General features: G+C 39.1%; 2 protein-coding genes across 4 annotated transcripts in view; one reads left to right on the forward strand and one right to left on the reverse strand.

The window, feature by feature from the left end:
• The window catches only part of rin1b (Ras and Rab interactor 1b), a 41,359-nt gene extending 28,009 nt beyond the window's left edge, over positions 1–13,350 (forward strand). For all 3 annotated transcript variants that reach the window (XM_088073905.1, XM_042512578.2, XM_042512577.2), the window contains exons 9-12: positions 4,403–4,711; positions 5,991–6,122; positions 8,079–8,248; positions 11,424–13,350. In XM_088073905.1, the coding sequence (XP_087930031.1) occupies positions 4,403–4,711; positions 5,991–6,122; positions 8,079–8,248; positions 11,424–11,747 (935 nt within the window). In that variant the 3' untranslated portion in view covers positions 11,748–13,350. The remainder of the gene's footprint in view (positions 1–4,402; positions 4,712–5,990; positions 6,123–8,078; positions 8,249–11,423) is intronic.
• A 2,097-nt stretch (positions 13,351–15,447) lies between these two features.
• On the reverse strand, positions 15,448–22,035 carry LOC121962339 (actin-related protein 2). The gene is made up of 9 exons (XM_042512579.2): positions 21,843–22,035; positions 20,426–20,536; positions 19,045–19,203; positions 18,742–18,871; positions 18,457–18,593; positions 17,929–18,078; positions 17,063–17,208; positions 16,840–16,972; positions 15,448–16,220 (listed from the first exon to the last, which is right to left on the reverse strand). Exons 1-9 carry the CDS (start codon positions 21,888–21,890, stop codon positions 16,050–16,052), a joined length of 1,185 nt encoding a protein of 394 aa, XP_042368513.1. The 5' UTR covers positions 21,891–22,035; the 3' UTR covers positions 15,448–16,049.
• Between the last annotated feature and the right edge of the window lie 285 nt (positions 22,036–22,320).

Below are 22,320 nucleotides of genomic sequence, written 5' to 3' on the forward strand. Positions count from 1 at the left end.
ATATATATATATATATATATATATATATATATATATATATATATATATATATATATATATATATATATATATGTATGAACTGGTGTGCAAAAGCCTTTAGTCTATACATTATTTTTTAGGAAAGTCCTGCATAGTATACCTTGGAAGTAGTAACTACCTGATTGGCTGATCCAGCTTCAGGGCAGGAGGCTGGTTCAAAATGACTATAGAGCTAAACTAAGCAGATTTAATTATTTTATAAAATCTGGACAAGTTTGACGGAAAACAGCCATTTGAACATCTCTGAATAAAACCCTCCACGTGTAGACGGAGAAGCATGTCCCGCTTTAACCATTACTGCAGCCATTAGTTTCAACTTCTTAATCTCTTTTAAGCATAACTTATCAGAAAATGTTTCCAATTAATGGAAAAAAAAAAACTATTTTCGACATTTTTATTAATTTTATGGGCAGACAAGCTCAAAGTCACTGAGTGAAATATTAAATTGAATTTAGCTGACTATGCTGGATTACATTTTGAGCTCAATCGTCTCAACCTTGTGAATTCTCCACGTATGCACGATTAGTTTTATCACATCAAAACGAGGAGACGGTGAGTGAAGCAGGGACCAGAGGAGGGAGAGAAATGTGGAAAAAAACTGTACTATTAGAAAACACTGATTCAATAGAGCACAGTGCCAGAGGACGCAGGTCTATGGAAACAGACAGCCTTTTCTCATAAATGGTGGGCTGCCCAGGCTCCAGTGAAAGGCACTGTCAACACAAAGTAGTTTGCGTGGGGGGGCAGAGCCTCATTCACTAGAGCTCATATTGTCTCTGGTATTTAGAAAACAGCATTAGGAAAGCCCTGCCCGACGCGCCCGCTCTCACATCCATCGCATTCAAAGTGCGATTCTTCTCGTTATTGTAAAGACATCGCAGGGTGCTGCTTTGGAAGGATTCTAGTTAGATCTTTTGACACAGTCCTGTGCGTAGGTTTTTCCTTTTTTTGGACTCCTTTGTGTGCGGCCGAGTGTGCGCGCGTGTGTGTTTCGCAGGTGCGCTTGTGTGTAAATGTTGATGGATGGTTGCCTGGCAGTGCAGAGGCTTCAGGGGAGAGCGGTCGGCCGCTGCCTTCCTTCCTTCCTCCCATCCTTCCTGCGCTCCGATTCTGATTTATCTCGCATTGCGTCGGTGGGAGGCATTTGCATTTTTTTTTTCTCCCCCTCGTTTATCATAAAAAGATATCACAGTCCCACGCTCACTTGAAGAGCAGCACGATTCAGGGGAAGGTGGGAGGGAGGGATAGAAATAGGCAGGATACTTTGAAAGTGTAATCAGTTACAGATCTATGAGTAATAGCCACAAAAAACAACTAGCCAGTAACTAACAGGGCTGTAATCACATTACATGTAATCTGGTACTCTCCAGAGCTGGTAAAAGACAGAGGGATGCTGGGAGGGGCGAGGAGAGGGAGGTAGAGAAACAAAGAACGGAGGGCGTGAATGATTAATCACAAGGGAGAGTGATATAGTAAGGTAGATGGGGGGAGATGCTGGGGGATTATACAGGAGGGAAACATAGAGGATGGAGAGGAGGATATTGATGATGAGTGGAAAACAGTGTGCACCGGAGAATTGTTACCCACTTAGTCAGGACTGCCCACTGACTGCAGGAGAATCACTCAGTGTGTGTGTGTGTGTGTGTGTGTGTGTGCGCGCGTGTTTTTTTCCACGTGTGAGAGCATGCATGTGTAACATGTCCATGGGTTTGTATATTACATCTCCCTGTTGTCAGGCCAAAAATAAAAACTGGATCTGCAGATTGTTAGCTTCTCAGGTGCTTAAGAGAAACATCCTCTTTTCAGCCAGATGACGGTGTCTTTCTGACTGTGTGCAAAAAGGTTTTAACTCTTTGAAACCTAACAAAATCGGCTGGATTTCTTTCAAAAATGTGGAAAGAGGGAGACGAGCAACTTAATAAGAAATGAACCAAAAAATCAGCTAGAAATTAGTAAAAGGTTACAAGACAATTTTTATTTTTTTTTTTTTTTTAACCTTTATTTAACCAGGATGGTCCCATTGATATTAAGAATCTCTTTTTTTACGGGAGACCTGGCCAAGACAGTCAGCAGTGAAAAACACAAAATTAAATAATAAAAAATAATGGGGGGAAAAAAACAGAAAAAAAAGCAAGAAAATTACCTAAAGAAGGTTCTATGAGATACATTTTTCTTTTTTCTATAACATAATTTTAAATATAAAATTAAGCCAATTATAAATCTATTTTTCTAGACATTTTTCCCTAATTTTTTGATGATATCGAATAATCCCCCCAGTTAATTTTTAGATCACCCCATCACCTTTTACTTACTTTATTTTATTTTTTTTATTTGTATTTTGCAGGGCATTTTTTACCAACTTGCTCCTTATGTTTTTTCCTGTGTTTTTGAAAGAAATCAAACTGTTTTCCTCTTTTTTTTTAGAGGTTTAGATGCTCTGTTAACTGCTTTGAACTAATGTAATTTAATGCTTAAAAAATATCATGATGAGACACTTTGTTGTAGATGTACAATGAAATCATGCTTAGTTACTCTCAGGCTGACAGCTTTACCCAAGGTCTTTACTTTTTTACCTTAATTTGAGCTCTGTCTTGAGGAGGGCCCTCGTGTCAATTTCTACCTGCAAGACTAGTTATTTCAGCTGATTGTGTGCTAATATTTTGCAAACTCCTTAATTAACACGTGTCATCAAATTATCACAAAGTAAAGCTGGAGCGTGGTAGTATATCAGCATAGAGAAAGTGTAAACACTGCACAGACGGGGAGAAACAGGGGTTAATAGGGGTCTAACAGCTAATTTTTGTCCTGGGGCTCCCAGCATGTAGGTAAATGTGTGAACTTTTGCTGGTGAAGAGTCCTGCAGGATTTTCATACTCACACTAAAGCTTTCACGAGATGGACAAAAACAAGAACGCCTGTACAGTCTGACGCAATCCAACACAGCAGCACAGCAACAAATTCTACTTTTGGGAAAGTTACAGTTGTCAAGTCTGTGTCAGAAACTTTATAACTTTTTAATATTTTATTGAGCTGTTTGAGTTTTATTTGAATTTTTTATTAGTGTCGTGAGGAGCCAAGGTGGGGCAGGAGCATACAAAAACCAGCTTCATTGCTTGGAATTTTTATGTAAGCGTACTTGTATTAAGTTTTCCTTGGAGTAAAAGTGAATTTTCATTGTGATTATTTGCTTAAAATGCGTTTTTCCTTTGAATGTGTTGGGATTGATTATTATGCTATTCTTGTAAATGGGATATCTCAAGTGCATTTTGACCCAGTAGCTCACCTGGTAGAGCGGGTGCCCCAAGCACAGAGGCTATGCCCTTGTCACAGCGACCGCGGGTTTGATTCCACCATTGTACCTTTGCTGCGTGTTATCCCCTCCCTCCATTTTCACGCTCTCTGACCTGTCAAATAAAGGGAAAATAAAAAAACTAATCTTAAAAAAAGAGAAAAAAGAAGAACTTCCTGAGGGAATTTCCCAACATTTTGCACAAATGTCCACTTGGACTTAACGATGAGCTGACTGCAATTTGGTGGTCAAAGGTCAAGGTTACTGTGACCTCAAGAAATATGTTTTTGGCTGTAACTCAAGAATTTGCGCACAAATCATAACAGAATTTCACACAAATGTCAAATAAACACGTTTATGAAATGAATGCATTATGTATTTCCAAAAGGTCAAAGGTCAGTCTCACTGTGACATCATAAATGTTCTGTCAGATGTTGAATTGGCGACACTGATCACGAACCACCTCGAAACGTGATAGTATCGATCTTCTGTGCTGCCAGGGGGAAGATATGTGTGAAGCATTTGTGTTGTCACAGACATGTAAACTGGAAGTGCAAATTGATGCATTTGCAAAGACATGCAACCGTCAGGTGGTAACCGTAGTCTGTTCTTGTCTTTAAAAACTTACATTCACATTTCAGCTGCTTGTTAAGATCAACCTGCTCCTGGGATTTGACAAATCTGATATTGTGTGAACATTGTCTTTCAGAAATTAAAGTACTAATGAAAAGAAAAAACATGTTGCAGGATCAAACAAAATATAAACCAGCTTTATTGGTTATAACTGTTTAATTTAAGTTTGGTGTTGTTTGTTTATGTGTGTTTTGTCAGTTGGTAAAAATGTCTTTGGTGTTTATTCAGACATTTTCTATAAGTGGAGGAGTGACTCCATTTCATTTTTGACACTTTATTCGCCCTAATTATTCAATTGCTTATGTATATATATGATCTGTAGACGCCTCTCTCTACCTGCAAATGACCAGATAAATAAAAAAGCAACTCTGTCTACATAAAAACAGCCTCACAGTACAAAAACGTTTCAGCCTAACAGCGAACCCCTCTCTGCGTCCACAGACCTGGCGCTGGAGCGGGCCATGTTCTCCTGCGTGCTCCGGCCTCTGAGGTCCCACCTCGACAAAGCTTTGGTGGCGTCGCACAATCAAGACGGCAGCAGCCAGCGCCTCACCCAGAACATGAATCGTCTGAAAGGAGACGCCGCCATGGAGCGGCTCGGCGTGCGGACGGGCGTCCCCGACAGCCGCGAGGTGGAGCGGGTGAAGCAGAAGTTAATCCTGATGCAGAGGACGCACTCGCCCATCGACAAGGTGCTGCTGCTGCTGCAAGTGTGCAAGTGCGTCCACAAGGCCATGGGGTCCTTACACGGTGAGACCACATATACATGGTTATTTTATTGACTCTTAAAGTGTCTGCAGTAACTTTAAAAACAGCTGTATTAGTATCAGTCTGTATTTAAAGGAGTACTTCACCACTTAAATGACCATTTGTGTACATAATATAAATCTTTTTTTAATCAGGTAGATCCCATAGAGATTGAGATTGTAAATAATAATGCAAATTGTAGATATTTAGTTTTTGGTGTGTGGGTGTATGCACATAGGTTTAAATTAATAAGGAAGCTGGTTTAAATTAATAGTCAATGACTCATTGAGAAGGGGTGGGATTAAAAACGGTTGTACTTCTTCTCACTCCTTTTCGAATATGTAAACCAAGTCGTCATGTGTCGGCAATTTCTTTTGCTTTATGTTTTTCATTGTCTGTAAATATGACTTTTTGTCTGTCTGCTTGTTTGAATAATCATTTCTCTGTTTTCTTGTCACATGTTCAAAATAAATTTCAAAAAATCTAAAAATCAAATTGAAATCAAATGAAATCAAATGAAATCTTATTTTCAAGCGAGACCTGTAGATATAAAAAAAACAATTTAAAATGTCAATCATAGTGAGATGATTAAAACATGTAAAAACAGTTACCATTAAAATTAGTAAGGATTTATATCAGTTAATTACCCTGCGTTATGTTGAATTTGTGAAGAAAACTTTCTCGTATGCCTCTACGGGGAAAAAAATCCAAAAATTCTTGAGTCAGAGGTGACTACAGCAAAACTACTGTATATAAAAACATCTGTTTTAATATACAAATGGTCGTTTTGGGGGTGGAGTACTCCTTTAAAAACTACTCTGCTTTTAAGTTAGGAGATGATCAACTGGAAATATTCATTTTTCTGTAAAGTTTTTAAACCTACTGTATTTGCTGCTTGAGAGCTTCCCTGTAAAAAGGATGAAGGTCAACAGTCTCTGCAAAGGCAGTTCACTTGTCGCTTTGAAAAGCTGCACACTTCAGACACTGTATCTGTGAGCTGTAGCACGACCTGTCTGCTTCTCAGCACGACCTGCTGGAAGCGAATGCATTATAATGTCAGTACAGTCGAACATTTGAATTGATGCATAACTTCTTTTTTATATTTATACCACGCTAACATTTGCAAAGTCAAATTAGATAGGTATCTACACTAGACTTTTTCAGTTTTTTTCTCCATATATAAATAATCCAATCGGGAATGTTAGCAGCCTTTAAAAAAAACAAACAATAAATAAATAAACAAAGATGCTAGCTTACCCTTATGTTGTCCTTTTCTTTCCAGGACAGGAAGTGAGCTGGGATGACTTCCTGCCGTCGTTGTCGTACGTGATCGTGGAGTGTAACAGGCCTCACATCCTGATAGAGGTGGAGTACATGATGGAGCTGCTGGAGCCGTCCTGGCTCGGAGGAGAGGGTACGACCTAAACATTGAACACCACCTGTACACATGAAATTTCGGCTGTTGAGGAGCCGTGCTGTGCCTTTAATTTGTTAAGCCAATAACGGCTCGTATTGTCTGTCTGTGTTTACCACCCTGAGCCAGCAGGTAAATGAACAATGTCAACTCGAGTTATTAAGCTAGAGTCAGACGAGTCAATGCGTGAGTTGGGAAATTTAAATCTCAGCACGACAAATTGAAAGAGGACTCACTCCACTTTTATTCACTTTGACTATTAATCTTTACATTTTAATATGACGAAAATAAGCGACAAATGCATTATCCAGGGTTCCCACAGTCATAAAATTACTAGAAAACACATTTTTTAGGTCTGGAAATGGTTTGGAAATAATAGAATGCTTTGGAAAAAAAAAAAAAAAAATACGTTCATAAAAATCCCAAAATCTTTCTAATGTCAAACAAAAAAGAGTGTTTGCTGTACGTGGGCATTGCATCATTGTCAAGGCTGCGCACCCTTTTTGGTCACTGATCCACTCTATGACGCGGCGTGAAGGCAATCACCCTTAATTTATTATATCATCGTGGATGCTCAGGTTCATTTAAAGTAACAAAACTATTACTATGTATGTCTGTGAAAGTGTTTGTTTAACAAGAAATAAGCTCTTAGAGGCGTGTTAAAATAATAATCCAAACACACATAAAATTGCATTGACTTTAACAGGATCTTTGGTTTTTTATCACCCCTAAAAGGGTGTGGCTTGACATTTTGCAAAGTGACCATATGTGCCTGTTTGGTCTCTTCGCATGTACAACTAGTTGGATTTTCTAACAGCTGAGTGAAGTCAGTAAGTGCTAGCAGTTTTCTTATCCAAAAATTCCTGGGAAATTTGTGTTTAATGATCTATGGGTGTATAACTAAATCGGCCAAACTCTTTTAAACATTTTAATAACATATGGAAATCGGGTAAAATGTTTTGTAAAAGTTAGCGCTCCAAACTCTGTGCAGGATTTTTAAGGCTGTTGGACTGTTTGGCCAAAATGCAATTATAATTCCAGATATTTACCCATTTCCAAAGTTACAGTACTGTCAGCAACTTCGCTGCAACTCAAGTTTATTTTCATTCTCAATAAATCTGACAATTGTTTTCTTGATTCGTTGTTAAATAATTTGATAAGTGTCAGAAAATAGTGAAAAATGTCACCAAAAACAAGTTAACATATATTTAAATTGTTAGTTTGATCAATAAAAATGCCAAAACACCTAACATATTAAATTACATATAAAATACTATCATAGTAAACTAGAAAATAAAATGCATTTTTTTCTCTTAAAACAAAAAAGCCTTTATTATCATCATGATAAACACATTTGGTGTCCATCAATATGTCAGTTATTTAATTAATTCAGCTCTAGTTGTTATCTATTTGTGAATAATAAGATTACACATTCTACTTTTTAATAACTTCAGTTTTGTATTATAATAAGATAAGATAATCTTCTATTAGTCCCGCAGTGTGGAAATCCACAATATTACAACAGCTATGAGGTACGAAGAAGTATAAGCAGCGAAGGAACAATACAATAGTAAAAAAAAATTTACAAATATAAAAATATTAACATATTAAAATGTTAAATAATAAAAAACAAGGTGCCAAGTATGATTGAAACAAAACAAGGTGCAAAAACAATAACATGACTAAAATAAAATTACAGCGTGCCAACAAAAAGGGTCTAGAAAAAAGAAAAATAATTTAAATAAATATCAGAAATATGTACACTAATTGCACATGGAGATAATTGCACATTTTTGTATAACTTTTATTTTGCATTGGTTACAACTATTTGTAATACTCGTAGTTTTAATAACTGCCTGCTCATTAATCACTCGGCCCTGTCCTACTTTTTTACTGACTATTTGGCTGTTACCATTGGTTATTTATACCTAAAAGCTTTTTTTGTTGTGGTTCCAGGTGGGTACTATCTGACCAGTGTGTACGCCAGCCTGTGTCTGATCCAGAGCCTGGACAGGGAGAAGCCGCTCTCAGGCTGCCTGACGCCAGAGGCCCAGGAGGCTCTGAAGGAGTGGAGCTGCAGGCGGAGCCGAGAGGCCCAGAGACAGAAGGAGAACATGCAGAATCAGGTACGCACACACACACACGTCCCGTTAAGTTAACTCAAACTGTGAAAACATCTATTAAACGATGCAGTTTTTTGGGGGGAAAAAAAGTCATTTTATATCCTGATAATTGACCCACTTTGAGAATCACTGACACACAGTACCAGATGTTTTGATAGTAGTAGTACGCCACAGAAACAGTGGTGGTAGTGTTACAGTGTGTGTGGGTTTGTAATCTACTTTGAGCTGTCACACACTGCTGCCCCGTGTGAAGTGCTGATTGATGTGCAGAGTGTAGAAACTCCTCTTTATTATGCAGCGAAACAATTCTGTGGGATATTCTCCACTGCGCCATGTGGACGACATAATGGGAAAAATTACATTTAAGAAATATGTCACGCGGGAGTTTAGCAGTAAAATATAAAAATATAGGCCGTAACACATCCAGGTGGCTGACTGCAGATCAAAGGCTGTAAACTGTGCTGCATTCGTTCGATGTCAGAAGGTCGTAGTTTCCAAGGGGGAGGTCGTTTTTTCGACCCCGTTGTGTTCGTGCACTTTGTGGTCGTAAATTGCGAACAACATGGAAACTACAAAGAACATGGGTTACATTTTAAACAAGAGGTTTGTAGCTGTTTCCAGTTTATTTATATTTTTATGTATGATTTTATCTTTTCTATCTTTTATATATTAATTATTATATGTTTATATTTAATCTAGGTCAATCTGAATGGACAGCAGATATTTAATACTTGACCACTGAACAACCTGCCCGCCATGTTTATGCATTTATGGCATCAAGTCAGCAACTCCTATTATAAAATAACATTGTTAAATAATAATGTTAGTATATTCGCCTTGCATGTTTTTTAGGTAAAAGTGTGCTTGCTTGATACAGATGATAGAGTGGCTGTGGCTCAGAGGAAGAGTGGGTCGTCCTCTAATTGGAAGGTCAGCATTTTAGTATTGGGCAAGATACTGAACCCCAAACTGCTCCCGATGCTGCGCCATCGGAGCGTGAGTGTGTACGGTAACCTCAGCCACCAGTGTGTGTTTAGGTGCTTTATTAGTCAAAAGACCAGAAAAACACCATATAAGTGCAGTCCATTTAAAATGTGCAACTACTAAAGTAAACAATAGCTACTAGGAACAAAATAAAGAAATATATAATTTTTACCATCAATACCATTTCTGCTGCCCTGAAATGTCGCACAAACGTCAAAACTCGGCATTCCATTATATTGGAGAGAAGGCAGACATCTCTATGACCGATATCTCCAACACTAAAACAATATATGGTGATAAATAGCGCTACAGGTAAGAAGCAAAATATGTATTTTTGATTTTGAGATAAACCCTCTCTTAAAGCTGTGAAAACACCCGTCGATTGCGAATGTGATTCGACCGTGAACTGACCGATTTTTAAGTCTGTGTCGGGTCAGCTGGCACAAAACATTCCCTTTCTGATGGACCTGTTAAGATCACAGTTTTAAGAATCGTGATTTTTGCAGTTGATGTGGACAAATCTAACCTGAAGCTGTAGTTTTAGCGAGTTAGCGAGTACTTGGTACTGTAATCTGTGAAATGTGCTCTATAAATACAAAGAGAAGTATAAGAGACACTAAGAATCAACTGTTTCCACCTTTCTGCAATTCAATCATGAACCTGTTTATTGTTTTTCAAATGGCAAAAAAAAACCGATAATCCGCCCAAAGAGGTCAGACTTTACATTAATTATTCTGATGGCGATGCACGCCGAGCAACATCAGATTATCCTACATCTGTGACAACGACAGGTGGGGTGGAAACGAGCAAAAGCGACTCATATCTGATTCAAAGTTCAGGTATTACTGCTGCTGTTTGGGAAGTCAGCACTCAAATTTTGTGGAGGTCAAAAGGTGAAGATTTTCAGCGGCACAGTAGGTCACCCATCAAAAATCAGACACCACACCTGGATTCCCCCTCATGGCGTGCAAACACGTTTCAAACTCATTTTAGCGGATTAGTTTTTAGACATTTTTAGAGGTAATCCGCTGATCTGGGGCCGCCGGCTTACGGCGGGGCATGCACTAATGCGCACACCGACTTTTACCTACACTCTCCTATGATCGCTCTCCTCCCCGGCCCCAGATTGGTAAAAAACGGTGCGCCAGATGCCATGGAAAAAAGGCATTGTCATCCACAACGTTTCTGTCTCGTCACGTGGTGCCTCTCCTGGCTTCAAATAGCCGATCTAACTCACCCGGCAGCCAGATTTTCCACTGACACAGGCGGGGATCAGTGAGCCAAGTGCTATGAAGAAGTGGGCGGTCAGATAACATGAAATTTATTGAGCTGCATCTACCCATCGAAGCAGGCAAACACAATATGCACACGGACAGCGAGGAGCTCAGTGACTCTGTAAGTTTGGATCCTGGCAGACCTGTTGATTGTAATTGCCGGTGTGTGTGTGTGTGTGTGTGTATGTCTTTCTTTTTTTCTTTTTTCTTTTTTTTTTGTAGTTTAGAGCATATTTGGCCACTTGTTCGTGTGTGTGAGTGCAGGTAGGATGTGTGTTTGTGCGAGGAGGATTCTCACCGGTTTCTTCAATGTTGGATGTTTGGTAAAAGGATTAGTGTGTTTTCATTGTGTCTGTGTGTGTGTGTGTGTGTGTGTTTTAAAGGGACTTGTGAGGGCGTCTGTAGGTGGCTGAATCTGACATTATATAATAGCTCAGGTACAGCACAATTGCCGGTAAGTGTTTGAAGAGTGGCAATTGTTGAGGGAGACTCGTTAAGTCGCTGTTTGTTCTTTCGTAAATGTCAAAAAGTTTCTGTTTGGATTCAGGGAAAACTTCACCAAAGCAGAGCGAGCTTTGCTGGATTCTATTCGGTGAGTTTTTTTGGACGCTCTAGTGGATTAATATTTGGGAGCTTGTCAGAGAAAAAGAGCAGTTTCAAGAGGATGGTTTTCATGTGAAGCTCTTGGACCCGCTGGTTGTGTGTGTGGGAAGCAGGAGCTTTGTTTTAGAGCAAATTTATCACTTTGGCTCGTTTATTATTGTGGATTATGAGCCTGTGTGCTCACGCCGCTCTCGCTCCCTCTCTCCTCCCCCTCTTTTGCCCTCACTCCATAAGCCTCTTGACCTCTGTTTTGCATGAATACAGTATATATTCACTCTTTTTTTCTCTCCCTCTTTCTCCTCCCTCTCTCCTCTCAGAGGTGCGTTCGGATACTGTTCCAGGACGGGGAGCGGAGCGCCGTGCGGACGTTGCAGTGGAGAGCCGGGGAGACCAGCCAGGCCCTGGCGCAGCTGTGTGCCTCCACCTTCGGAGTGTCCGACCCGCAGCAATACACGCTGTACTGGCGCAGCGGCGGCGAGATGAGGGCGCTGCCGCCTCAGGCCCAGCCCCAGGACCTGGCCAGCCACAGCGAGGGAGGCCCCTCGCTCTCCTACCTGAGGACCGACCACGACTTCAGCAAGATGCGGCGGCTCACCAGAGGTGGCGCCGTGGACCTGAGCGAGTCGGTGTGTGAGGAGTGAGTGGGAGGAATGGAGGGAGGAGGGAGGAGGAGGTGGATGGTTTGCTCTCTGGCTTTCTCTCTCTTTCTCTCTCTCTTGTTCAGTCTCTTTCTCTCCGGGGCGGTGTGTTGTGTCTCTTCGTGGGTCAGGACTCGTTGTGAAAAACTGCAGCCCTTCTCCAGACTCGGAGCAGGACCTCTAACGGTAAACTCTTTCCTACATGGACCAACATGCAGAGCACAGCAGGACCAACAATGGGGACTGTTGCCAAAAAGTTGTACTATGTACCACTCAGTGTGGCTGCTGGTGTAAAGGAGTGTGCTACTATTTGTGACATGGAAAAAATGTGTAATAAATGGATTTGGTTGTTATTTGAAACATGAACCCAGAGTTATACGGTGAGGGGATTACATCATTAAAACGTGAGGAGGCTCGAATCCAAAGACAAATTCTGTGAGACTACGGTTGCCTGGAAACAAAATCACTTCCTGTACGAGAAATTGCGCACCGTGGTGATGTAACCCTTTCACAGTATAGTTCTGGGCACAATCTAAAAGACACTTGGATGTTTTATTACTTCACTTTTATGTGTAAAAGTCTGCAGATGCTCGGACTGAACCGCGTCGTTAAAGGGGACCCTTTCTGTGCCCGCCCCCCCACACACTTTTTTTTTTTTGGAGTACAGTTTGACAAAAAAAAAAAAAGGTGAAATGTGTTACAGCCAAGACCAAACCTCAATACCAAAGTGACAAAAATAAATAAAGACAGGCCATCTTGTGAGACTATGAAGGAAATCAGGTTCCAGGGAAGCTTTAAATCAGCTGTTTATTTTTAGAATCACCCACAGAGACGATTTTATTTTTGCTTTTTGAGAAAAAAAGGCGCAGACTCTCTTTTGCTCGCATATTCTATTTAGTGTATTTTGGCAGGTGGAGTAATGTGCGAGTAGGAGGGAAGTGATAGAAAAGCATCGGCTCTCTGTTTTTAAAACCATGTGAGAGAGGGAAAAAAAAAAGCAACCTGCAACAGATTTACTGAATGACTTGCGAATGTATTAAAATCTTTTTTCCGTGTCAGACTTTAATCCTTTCACGACTGCATTCATTTCACTGCTTTTGAGTTTCTCTTTGCCGAACTGTAAAATAACACGGCGTCACAAGCCGAGGCTGAGCGGACAGTCTGACCACTAAACCAGGACCTCAGGGTGACTGGTCGAATGTAAATGTGAACGTCACCAGCTCTTGGTGACTCCTGCTGCAAGTCATCACTATCAACTGACTGTTCAACTCAGTGTCACGCTCATATTATCATGTTGTGCATTTTAAACTAACTTTTAATTGTTCAATTTGTTGGGTAGATATCAAACCTAAGTATGGATTTTCGACATATCTGGAGTTTTTAAATCAGAGGTTCATTTCGGGGGTGGGGTGGGACTGCGATGTGTTTTGAACATTATTGCATGCTTTTTCATTTAACGTGAAGGTTTCTGCGAATGTGGCGTGCGTGCGCGTGAAGCATGTGTTCATTGTGAGAGCTCACTTATTTCTTTTTTTTTCAGTGTGGAAACACATTACTGTATTTTGTCAGGTAACTCAGTATCGCAATAAAAAAAAATTGCAATATCTGTTCACAGTGTTGTTACAGCCGGTTTGGTTTGGAAGTGGATGTTGTGATTTGATGTCGTGCAGAAGTTTGACCAGCAGAGGGCAGCAAATAACATCATTTCACTCCTCTGTAACCCACCAGCAAGATTTGTGGTTTCTAATGTTGACTTTCTTCTAAATTTAATATTTTTTATGTGTGTTTCAGCTTTTAACAAATCTATACAACACTGCTTGCTTTTTATAAATAATTTAATGTATTTAACCGTTTAAAAACCTGGATCAACATCACTTTTCTTGTGCTTTCAGGAGTCTTTTACAAGAAAATTGGTTTCTTTTTTTTTTTTTAATGGGTGGACAGGCAATGAGCAAGTTGGTAAGAAATTTCTCACAAATTGCACAAAATAAGTAGAATTATAAAAAAAAAAAAGTTTTAAATCTGGGGAAAATCTATACTTCTAATTTTGTAATTGCATGTTTAAAATTATTTTACAGAATAATTTAATTTTGAAGCAGTTCTGGGGGTATTCCCTTGTTTGTTTTGCTGTTGCTGTTTTTATTACTTTTTGCTATTTTTTATGTAATTTTCATGAACATTTTACAAATTTTTTAGGTTATTTTTTCTTTTTAATTTACTCATTGTCTTCTAACGTTCTTACCCTTTATATTTTGACAGTTGTTCGAAGCGTCAAAGAATGCCGCCGCCCAGTGTGTCTCACACCGCCGCTAAAGGGTGCCTCAGCGCGTTGGTATCTGACGCTGAGGGCCGCTGACCGAGCGTCTGGATTTGACGAGCTGGGAGGGAGACGGTGTTGATCTTATGTATAGTGCTCACCATTTATCTTATTTTATTCCTCACTGGCTCTGGTGCATCACTTGACAATGGCATCATCTTTGGCGCTCACTGAATTGTTTTTTATTCTAACTGAAAAACTGTTGTTTCGTGTCGCGGTGCCCGATGAATCAGCCACCTCACACTCAGAGGAGTGGGCAGATTCAAAGGTCTGGTACCAGGCAAAGAAAACGCACCCGTACACTCAGAACGTTCCCCCGTGTGCTCTCAGTGTCCTCGAGAACACGTTTCCCAGTTTATTGTCTGTGGAGCAGCGTCAGATTTTGTACCCTGTGATGTCACAATTTTGGGTTTTAGCACCCTAGTTTTTGGATTTGAGAAAGAGTTGTTCACGTTAATACTTTTGGACCTTCTTAGATCATAAAAATAACGTATGAATTTGGAAAAACGTCTGTATAGTTGTCCATTAAAAGCACCTTCAGCTGAGGACGTTCTTAACCCTTTGAAACCTGGATAGTCATCACTTTTCCTGTGCACTTACACACCTTTCATTTTAAACCTTTTAGCCCACATTGGTTTGATTTTGTTTTGAATACATGGGGGAAAAGTAATGAGTAATTTGGCAAGAAATGTCCTTCAATTTGTTTAAAAAAAAGGAGTAATTTGTAAAAATATTTTTTAAAAAGCTAGTGAAAAAGAAAAAAAATGTATTCAGAATTACAATTATATATTTAAAAATGTTTTTCAGAGTTTTTGAGCCTTTTTTTAGGTAATTTTATTGTTGTTGTTTTTTTTCTTTTACTTGCAAGATTTTTGTGTGCCTGAGTTTTCATCTTATTTATTCATGGCTAATTTTCTTTTTTTTTTTTTTTTTTTTTAGATTTTGCCTTTATTTGAAATAGGATGATATAGTGTGATAGTGGGAGAGAGAGTGGGGATGACATGCACCAAAGGGCTGAGGCTGGAATCGAACCCGCGGCCGCTGCAGCGAGGACGCAGCATCTGTATATGGGGCGCCCGCCCTACTAACTGAGCTACTGGGAGGCCCTATTTATGGCTAATTTTCAAGTATTTTTTTTTTCTAAATTTTTTTTTCTTGCTCATTTTTGGGTCATTTCTTCTTAAGTTGCACAGTGGCTTCTTACCATGTTTTTCAAAGAAATCAGGTTTCAGGTTTCAAAGGGTTAAATACTTGTGAAAAGCATCTGAATGCAGCACAAGGAAAGTGACGTCGCTCCAGGTTTCAAAAGGTGAAGAAAATCCTCATACATGAGACTAAATGTTATGACTGATTTTGCAGAAATGTTTAAAAAATGCAGACAGAGAATTTGTCGTCTTTATAATCTTTATTTACCGTTTTAAACATTTCACATATTCTACATCAGTCAGTGAAGTTTCCAGCATAACTTTCTCATTATTTCCAGTCATCTTTCATAAAAACACAATATGGAGCTGGACTGTTTGTGGTAAAATAATGCTAATAATAATTCTGATCAGTTGTTTTGGAAGTAACAAGAAAATGAATGGATACTTAAATATGATGTTCTTTATAAAAAGTCACCTCAGCATGAATTAAAGCTGCAAAAAAAAAATATTATAAAAGCAATTAATCTGTTAAGTACTTTTGCAAAGACTCAAGTAATTGTTTTGTCTATAAAATGTAAAAAAAAAATCCAAAACGCAAATACGTTCACTTTACAATGATAGAGAAAAGCTTTATTAATCTATTTTGATATTAGATTATTAATTTTTTTCTTCAGTCGCCTAATTGATTAATCTAAAACTTTTTTCAGCTCTAGCAGGAATAAAAAGGCGCCATTTTCTGTGAAGAACATCGAGCTTTTCATCCAGCGTGCCAGGCTACGAGAGGTGAGATGTTGATATTTTTTAAAATTGAAATATTTGGGTTTCCCTTTACAAGTTTTGTTTTTATCTGACTCCTCCTCCCAGTTTCTGCAGCACTCCCAGACCTTTCTCCTGGTACTCGTCGCGGCTCAGCCAGAAGGAGTCCTTGTCCTTCATGATGTTGGCCAGCACGGCGCCGCCCAGGAACACCATGTGTTTACGCCGGGGAGGGTCCTCGATGCGGATCTTAAACTTCTGCACAGGTGAAGAAGAAAACATCATCACTGACACACACCGCTCTCTCTACATTTACACACCTGCCCTTTTTTTTTTTACATTTATGCTCCGTATCTGTTAGAGCACCAGATAAAACTGCAAAACATCTGCAAAAACTAACCATCACAATAATCCAAACATATTCTCAACATAAATGTTTTTGCAGCGTACATAACAAAATAAACCTATAATTGGGATGGATTTACAAAAACAAAAAATGTTCCTGGTTATAAAATTGTAATAATTCACAATATAATAGTCCAACTTTAGTACACAAGAACAAATTATTGCTGACAAATGGAAACTTGGGGATAATCACATAATATATCACACATAATCATTATCACAAGTTTTGATATTGCTTGTTTTATTGCATTGGTATTTGTTTTTAGAATATTTATTACTGCCTTTTTTAATGCACGAAAAGTCTCTTAAAATGCACCAAAAGGAGCTGGTGACGAACAGTATTTTCATTCTGTGTAAGCAGAAATGACAATAAAAATAATCTTTAATTGCAAATATGTAAAGAAATAATTGTAACACCAGCATCTTCCTCCAGTAATGCAAACATATTTTTAGAGGATATTAAAGTTCTTACTGATAGTTTCTGAGTGTCTCCGTCCAGCACCCTCTCCAGGTAGAGCTGCTTGATCTCCCGCTCTAGTCTGGATGGAAGTCCGGGGTACATGGTGGTCCCTCCGGACAGGACGATGTGTTTATAGAATTCTGCCCTGCACAGAAAAAAAAACAGATGGAAAATGACGCGCTTTGTTTGTCTTCTGTCGGTGCGTCAGTGCAGACAGCGGCGAGGAGACTCAGACCTGAGGTCGATGTCTGCAGCCTGGATGGTGTTAAACAGCAGCTCGGCCACTCCGACCCCCTCCACGTTGATGAGGTGAGGCTGGAAGAGAGCTTCAGGGGCCCCGAATCTCTCTCCACCCACCTTCACCTGCCGGCCGTCAGGGAGCTGCACCAGACAGAGGAGCCAGTTTTAGTTTTGTAAAATTTACTAATAGCAGTTTCCAGTTTTTTGGAAACTCAAATATACCCAGAAAGCTGTGGAAAAATTATGGAAATTTGGAAATATACGGGGTTCAGTAAAGATCAACTGAGAAAAATTATATTTAAGCTTTAAATAAGCATATATAAGCTTTATTTGTATAGCACCTTTCATACAGTGCTTTACATACAATGTGTGAGAAACCTGTATATAAATACTCATATAATCTCATACAAATACACAAATACATACATATACATACACATATATACACATACACAAATAAAATAAAATAAAATAATTACACAACACATGTATACCATAGCGCTTGTTGCAGAACAGGTGGAAAACAAATAAAAGAAATAAAAAAATATATAAAAGAGATATTAAACAAGAAGAGCCAAAATTATAAAAGCGCATATGTCAGTATAATTTTCTAAATTTCTAATGCATATTTTAAAACGCTATCATATAATAATGAAAAAGACCCAATTAGATAATTGATAAATCACAAAATCGATAACAGTAGCGGTCATTTTAGAGAATATAGGTCATGGAAATGTTTAGGTAAAAGTGTGTATGAACCCTAAAGGAGTTATTTGGGGTTTGAGGAGTTGAACGGCTTATTTTAAGTTTAGTTATTCACGTAGAGTAAAACTAAAAATGTTTTTCTGTTCTTTAACGTACCGTGAACGACTCCACCAGGTACGTGGTCTCCTCAGCCAGACGCCGCTCCTGCTCGATGTTGTACCCGACGTAGCAGAGCTTCTCCTTCAACATTCGCACAGTCTCGAAGTCGGCCGTGTGGTTGAAGGCGTAGCCGCGGAGAAGCAGGAGCTGATGGCGGGAAGATAAATGGTGAGTGTTTTTGGCATATTTTCAAAAAATAAATACCGGCCATAATCACCGTGTAGCATCACGTGCAAACCGGGTCTTTTTAATTCTACTCTTGTAAGAGTAAAATTACCTCAGCGCTTCACCTGAGGGCTTGATTTTGACATGAGCGTCTTTGGGCACTGACTCACTTTTTGCGTCAGCCTCAAGTGGTCGTTAGAGGAACTGCAGTTTTGTTACTCTTCGGTTTTTGCTTTATTTTGCAGCCCTGGAGTTTGCAGCCTGATTCGGACCTTTGGTGTTTTCTTAATATTCAAGTTTTTCACGTGACATATTCAGACATTGCTTCCCAAAAGTTGAATTGAGCGTCCCCCAGCTCACCTTAATGAGATAGCGTGTGATGTCACGTCCTGCGATGTCCAGCCTGCGTGTGAGGTGGGGTAAAGAAAAGCCCTCGTACACCGGACAGATGTGGGTGACACCATCCCCCGAGTCGAGGACCACACCAGTCAGCAGACCTGTGGACGGCATCGATTCCCAAAAAGAATATTTTATTAAATATTTCCTTAAGCACCAAAACAAACCTTTATTACAATGTGCTTGCAGTAACAAAAACTAAAGATTTTGACCTTTACATATTAATTTTAATTAATTTTAATGCCTTACCCTGTGCGTACAGAGTGAGCACAGCCTGAATGGCCACATAGATGCCGTGAAACTGGTACTTCTCAAACATGACCTCTGCGATCTTCTCACGGTTTTTGGTGGGATTCATGGGCGGTTCAGTCAGCAGGATCTTGACAAAGTAAAAAAATTAACCACAAAAGCTCATTATGAGGGTTTTTCCACGTATGGTATAGAATGCTGCATTTTAAGAATTAGTTTAGTTACTTTATGTGACATTATCAGTTATACTGTATGTTAATGGGCTTTATTTTGAAGGGTTGTCGTGCATCTGCTGTGCTCTACCTTGCATTCTGATGGGTTGATGTCCAGGCGGTCGGGGCCGAAGGTGTAGTCCCACAGGTGGAGCATGTCGTCCCAGGAGCGCACCATGCCGTTCTCCATGGGATAGGTGATCTCCAGCATTGAGCGGCATTCGCTGGCCTCATCGCCCACCATCAGGTCCTGGTTGGAAAGAGCAGCGAAGTTCAGCACAGATAAAAGGTGATCTTTCCATGAAGTGTCAGTTTATTATAAAAACAGCATTAGGAAAAGCTAAGCCCTTCTCTTTTTTATTTATTATTTTTCTATTTTTTAGTGATGCTACAAGTGTGTTCTGTTTCGGCCTCTAAATAAGATAAGGAGCAGGAACTGTTTCTAAAAAATTCAGTCTCAATAAATTATCTTAATTTTGACACCGACACCGAAACAATACTCTATACAATACCGCAATTTGAGCAGTGTTTACATCAGTTTTTATTATTGTCTAAATACAAGAACTTTATCAAAGTATAGTATTTAAATCTGGTAATATATGATCAAAGAATAATAACAATTGTTTGCAGGTTTTGGAAACTTAAATGTAATGGTTTTTAAGAGCTTTTCAGGATAATTATTAATTAAATTTAATTCTGAATCTTGACAAAATCATACTTTTCTTATTCAGTTATTGTAATTATGTATAAAGGAAAAAAATAGGTTAATCAATATTTTGCCAACAGATAAGTTCAAAGTAAAGTAAAAGGTTCAGTGGTAGGTTTAAAGATGAATAACATTCACACTTTTTCACGCAGCAGAGCTTGAATAGTATTGACAAAAAGACATCACAAGATGGATAAATGAAATAATAATAAACTTTTTTAGCAAGCAAGACCTGTCAAATTCAAATCAAAGACTAATTACCAATGAGGCCTAATACTTATTTAAAAAATACAAATCATTTTAAGACTTTCAAGGCCATGCAGACACCCCGTATAGTGATTTGAAGGGGTAGGTATGTAATTTTACAAAAAAGAAGGCTCTGGTGTCCTAAGAGCTTCAACTGCTGTGCTTTATGAAATTACGCCAAAAAATAATTTTTCACAATTTATTTTTTGTGTGCAGTGCCCCTCCTTGAATTCTGAGCGTATTTAAATATTCAGGGAGATGTGAGGTGATATAATTATTGCCTAGGGAGAGGCACTTTATAAGGTCTAGTTTTTCATCCCTTTTATTAGCATGTTGTTGTTTTATCTTAAGTCAAAATCAGTTTATCTTTGGGGGAAATATGCAAAGCAAGACATTAAAGAAGAAACATTTATAAGTGTTTTGTTTTGTTCTGTTTAATTGTCCATGATCACAACCTGAATACTGACAGACTTTATTTCAGGTGCAGTTAAAGAGCCTTTTATTTTGAAATTAATCTCACCTTTATCTCAATGTTGCCCACTTTGGTGGTCGATCGTATGATTGGTCGGCCCACCATGGCGGGGAAGATGTGGTCGGGGAAGTTGGATCCAGCGAAACCACACTTGACAAACTGGGGAAGGATGTGGAAGTGAACCGTGTTTGAGCAAAGTTCTCGTTTTTGTTTTGTGTATCCCTGAATCGACGCAGCACATTAAATTTACCGCTGCAGTAAATGCTTTTGTAATGGATCATTTCCGTTCATAAATCTGTCCCATTCACTTTTAATCTGGCGCCGGGTTTAATCTGTATCCATGAAACTGCCCCAGAGTGTATTATCATGATGCATTTGCCTGATTATTTATCAGACAATTAAATCGCTATTTCATTACATTTTTAAAAGCATGACGAATAGTTTTGTGGCGAGCATGTGGAAATAAATGCTGTTGCAGTACTTTTCTGCAACAGCCTCTCTGCCCGTCATGACTTCACCTCATAGCGTCTTTTTTTAACCCTTTAAACACCATTAAGTGCATACATATGACCAAATACAAAATCAACAAAGCAATGATATAAGGTTGGATATTGGATAAAAATAAAAAAGTAACAAAAATAATGGACATAAATATACTTTAAAATAAATACAATAAAATAATAATACATAAAAAAACAAGAAAAAACGATTTAAAAAAGAAGAAAACAAGCATATAAATAAAGTGTCATTTTCTTGGGTTCAGTTACATTTCATGCAAGAGTTTGCAGGTCTGAGGTGCTTACATGTGCACATACTTTTTTCTTTTTTTAAACCCTTTTTTCTCGTTTCCTGCTTTCCTCCTTCACCCCTGTGTGTCTGTAGTGTCTCAACTTGTCTCTGTGACCATAGACACATTCCTTAGCCTGGAGGGATCAATACATTCCAGTCAGAGGCAGAGCGCAGGACGCAGGCCAGTTTCTGACCGCAGGTACAGTCCATAACTCACATTTGTCTAATCTGCAGCGCCCGGATATCAATGTTTACATGGCAAAATACAGAACCGAAGAGCCACTCACTGACTCAAATCTGTCTTCCTGCTTTTCACCCAATTGTTGCTCAGTTTAAAGCATCGCGACCATTTATGGCTGTGTGTGTGTGCACAGTAGAGACAGAGTGACAAGTCCAGGCAGATGTGGAATCAGGCTGCAGTATGCACACACACACACACACACACACACACACACACACACACACACACATTCACACCCTTCAGATGTTAAACCATGATTCAGAGGTTAACTCCTTATAGCAATAACTTTAAAATAAAATAGATGTTTAACACAGCTGGTGTAAGTTTGCATTAAAAAAACAGTGTAACATGTTAAAGATAACACCCTGAATACTAGAAAAAAAGGACAGAAACTACTGCTACTGTATGACACAATAAAGACACTGTGTGACTTACCCCTGTCCCATTGTCACAGACCACCACTTTTCTCCCCTGGCTGTCCATGCTTCAGCTCTCGATGCTTCCTCCTGTCAGGACAGGGGTCTGACTTACAAATCCCCAATTCAAGATTTAACACATGAATTTGGCAGTTATTACAACTGACAGGTAAGCAGAAGTCTTCTTGCTACTCCTTCCAGCATGGGCGGGACGTCTGACTGTGAGGACGCCCACTTTCTGGGGCCGGGGAGGAGGAAGGTCAACATTTCGCTTGTTTGATGCAATCAAGTAGTGCTCTTTTAAATGAACCGTTTTTTAAAAATAACTTTTGACACTTCACTTCCTCCTCGTTTTGCAACAAAAAAGAGGAACATTTAGTCTATTAAATTTTGTTTTTTAGATGTCTCTACTCTGCCCACTTCTGGTGAGACATGTTAACTGTCGCTATTTAATAGAAGAAGTGATAATACTTGTCAATTATACCACCAAACTTGTG

This window comes from Plectropomus leopardus, chromosome 23 (assembly GCF_026936395.1).
Source record: "Plectropomus leopardus strain MGB_pleo_1.0 chromosome 23, ASM2693639v1, whole genome shotgun sequence".
NCBI classification, from domain to species: domain Eukaryota; kingdom Metazoa; phylum Chordata; class Actinopteri; order Perciformes; family Serranidae; genus Plectropomus; species Plectropomus leopardus.

Bases quoted from the DNA above. Each gene is read 5' to 3' on its own strand.
- LOC121962339 (XM_042512579.2), bottom strand. From the start codon at position 21,890: ATGGACAGCCAGGGGAGAAAAGTGGTGGTCTGTGACAATGGGACAGGG. The intron at 18,872-19,044 runs GTAGAGCACAGC...TACTTTGTCAAG, and splicing joins TCAACCCATCAGAATGCAAG to ATCCTGCTGACTGAACCGCC. The intron at 16,221-16,839 runs GTAAGAACTTTA...TCACCTGTGCAG, and splicing joins GAGACACTCAGAAACTATCA to AAGTTTAAGATCCGCATCGA.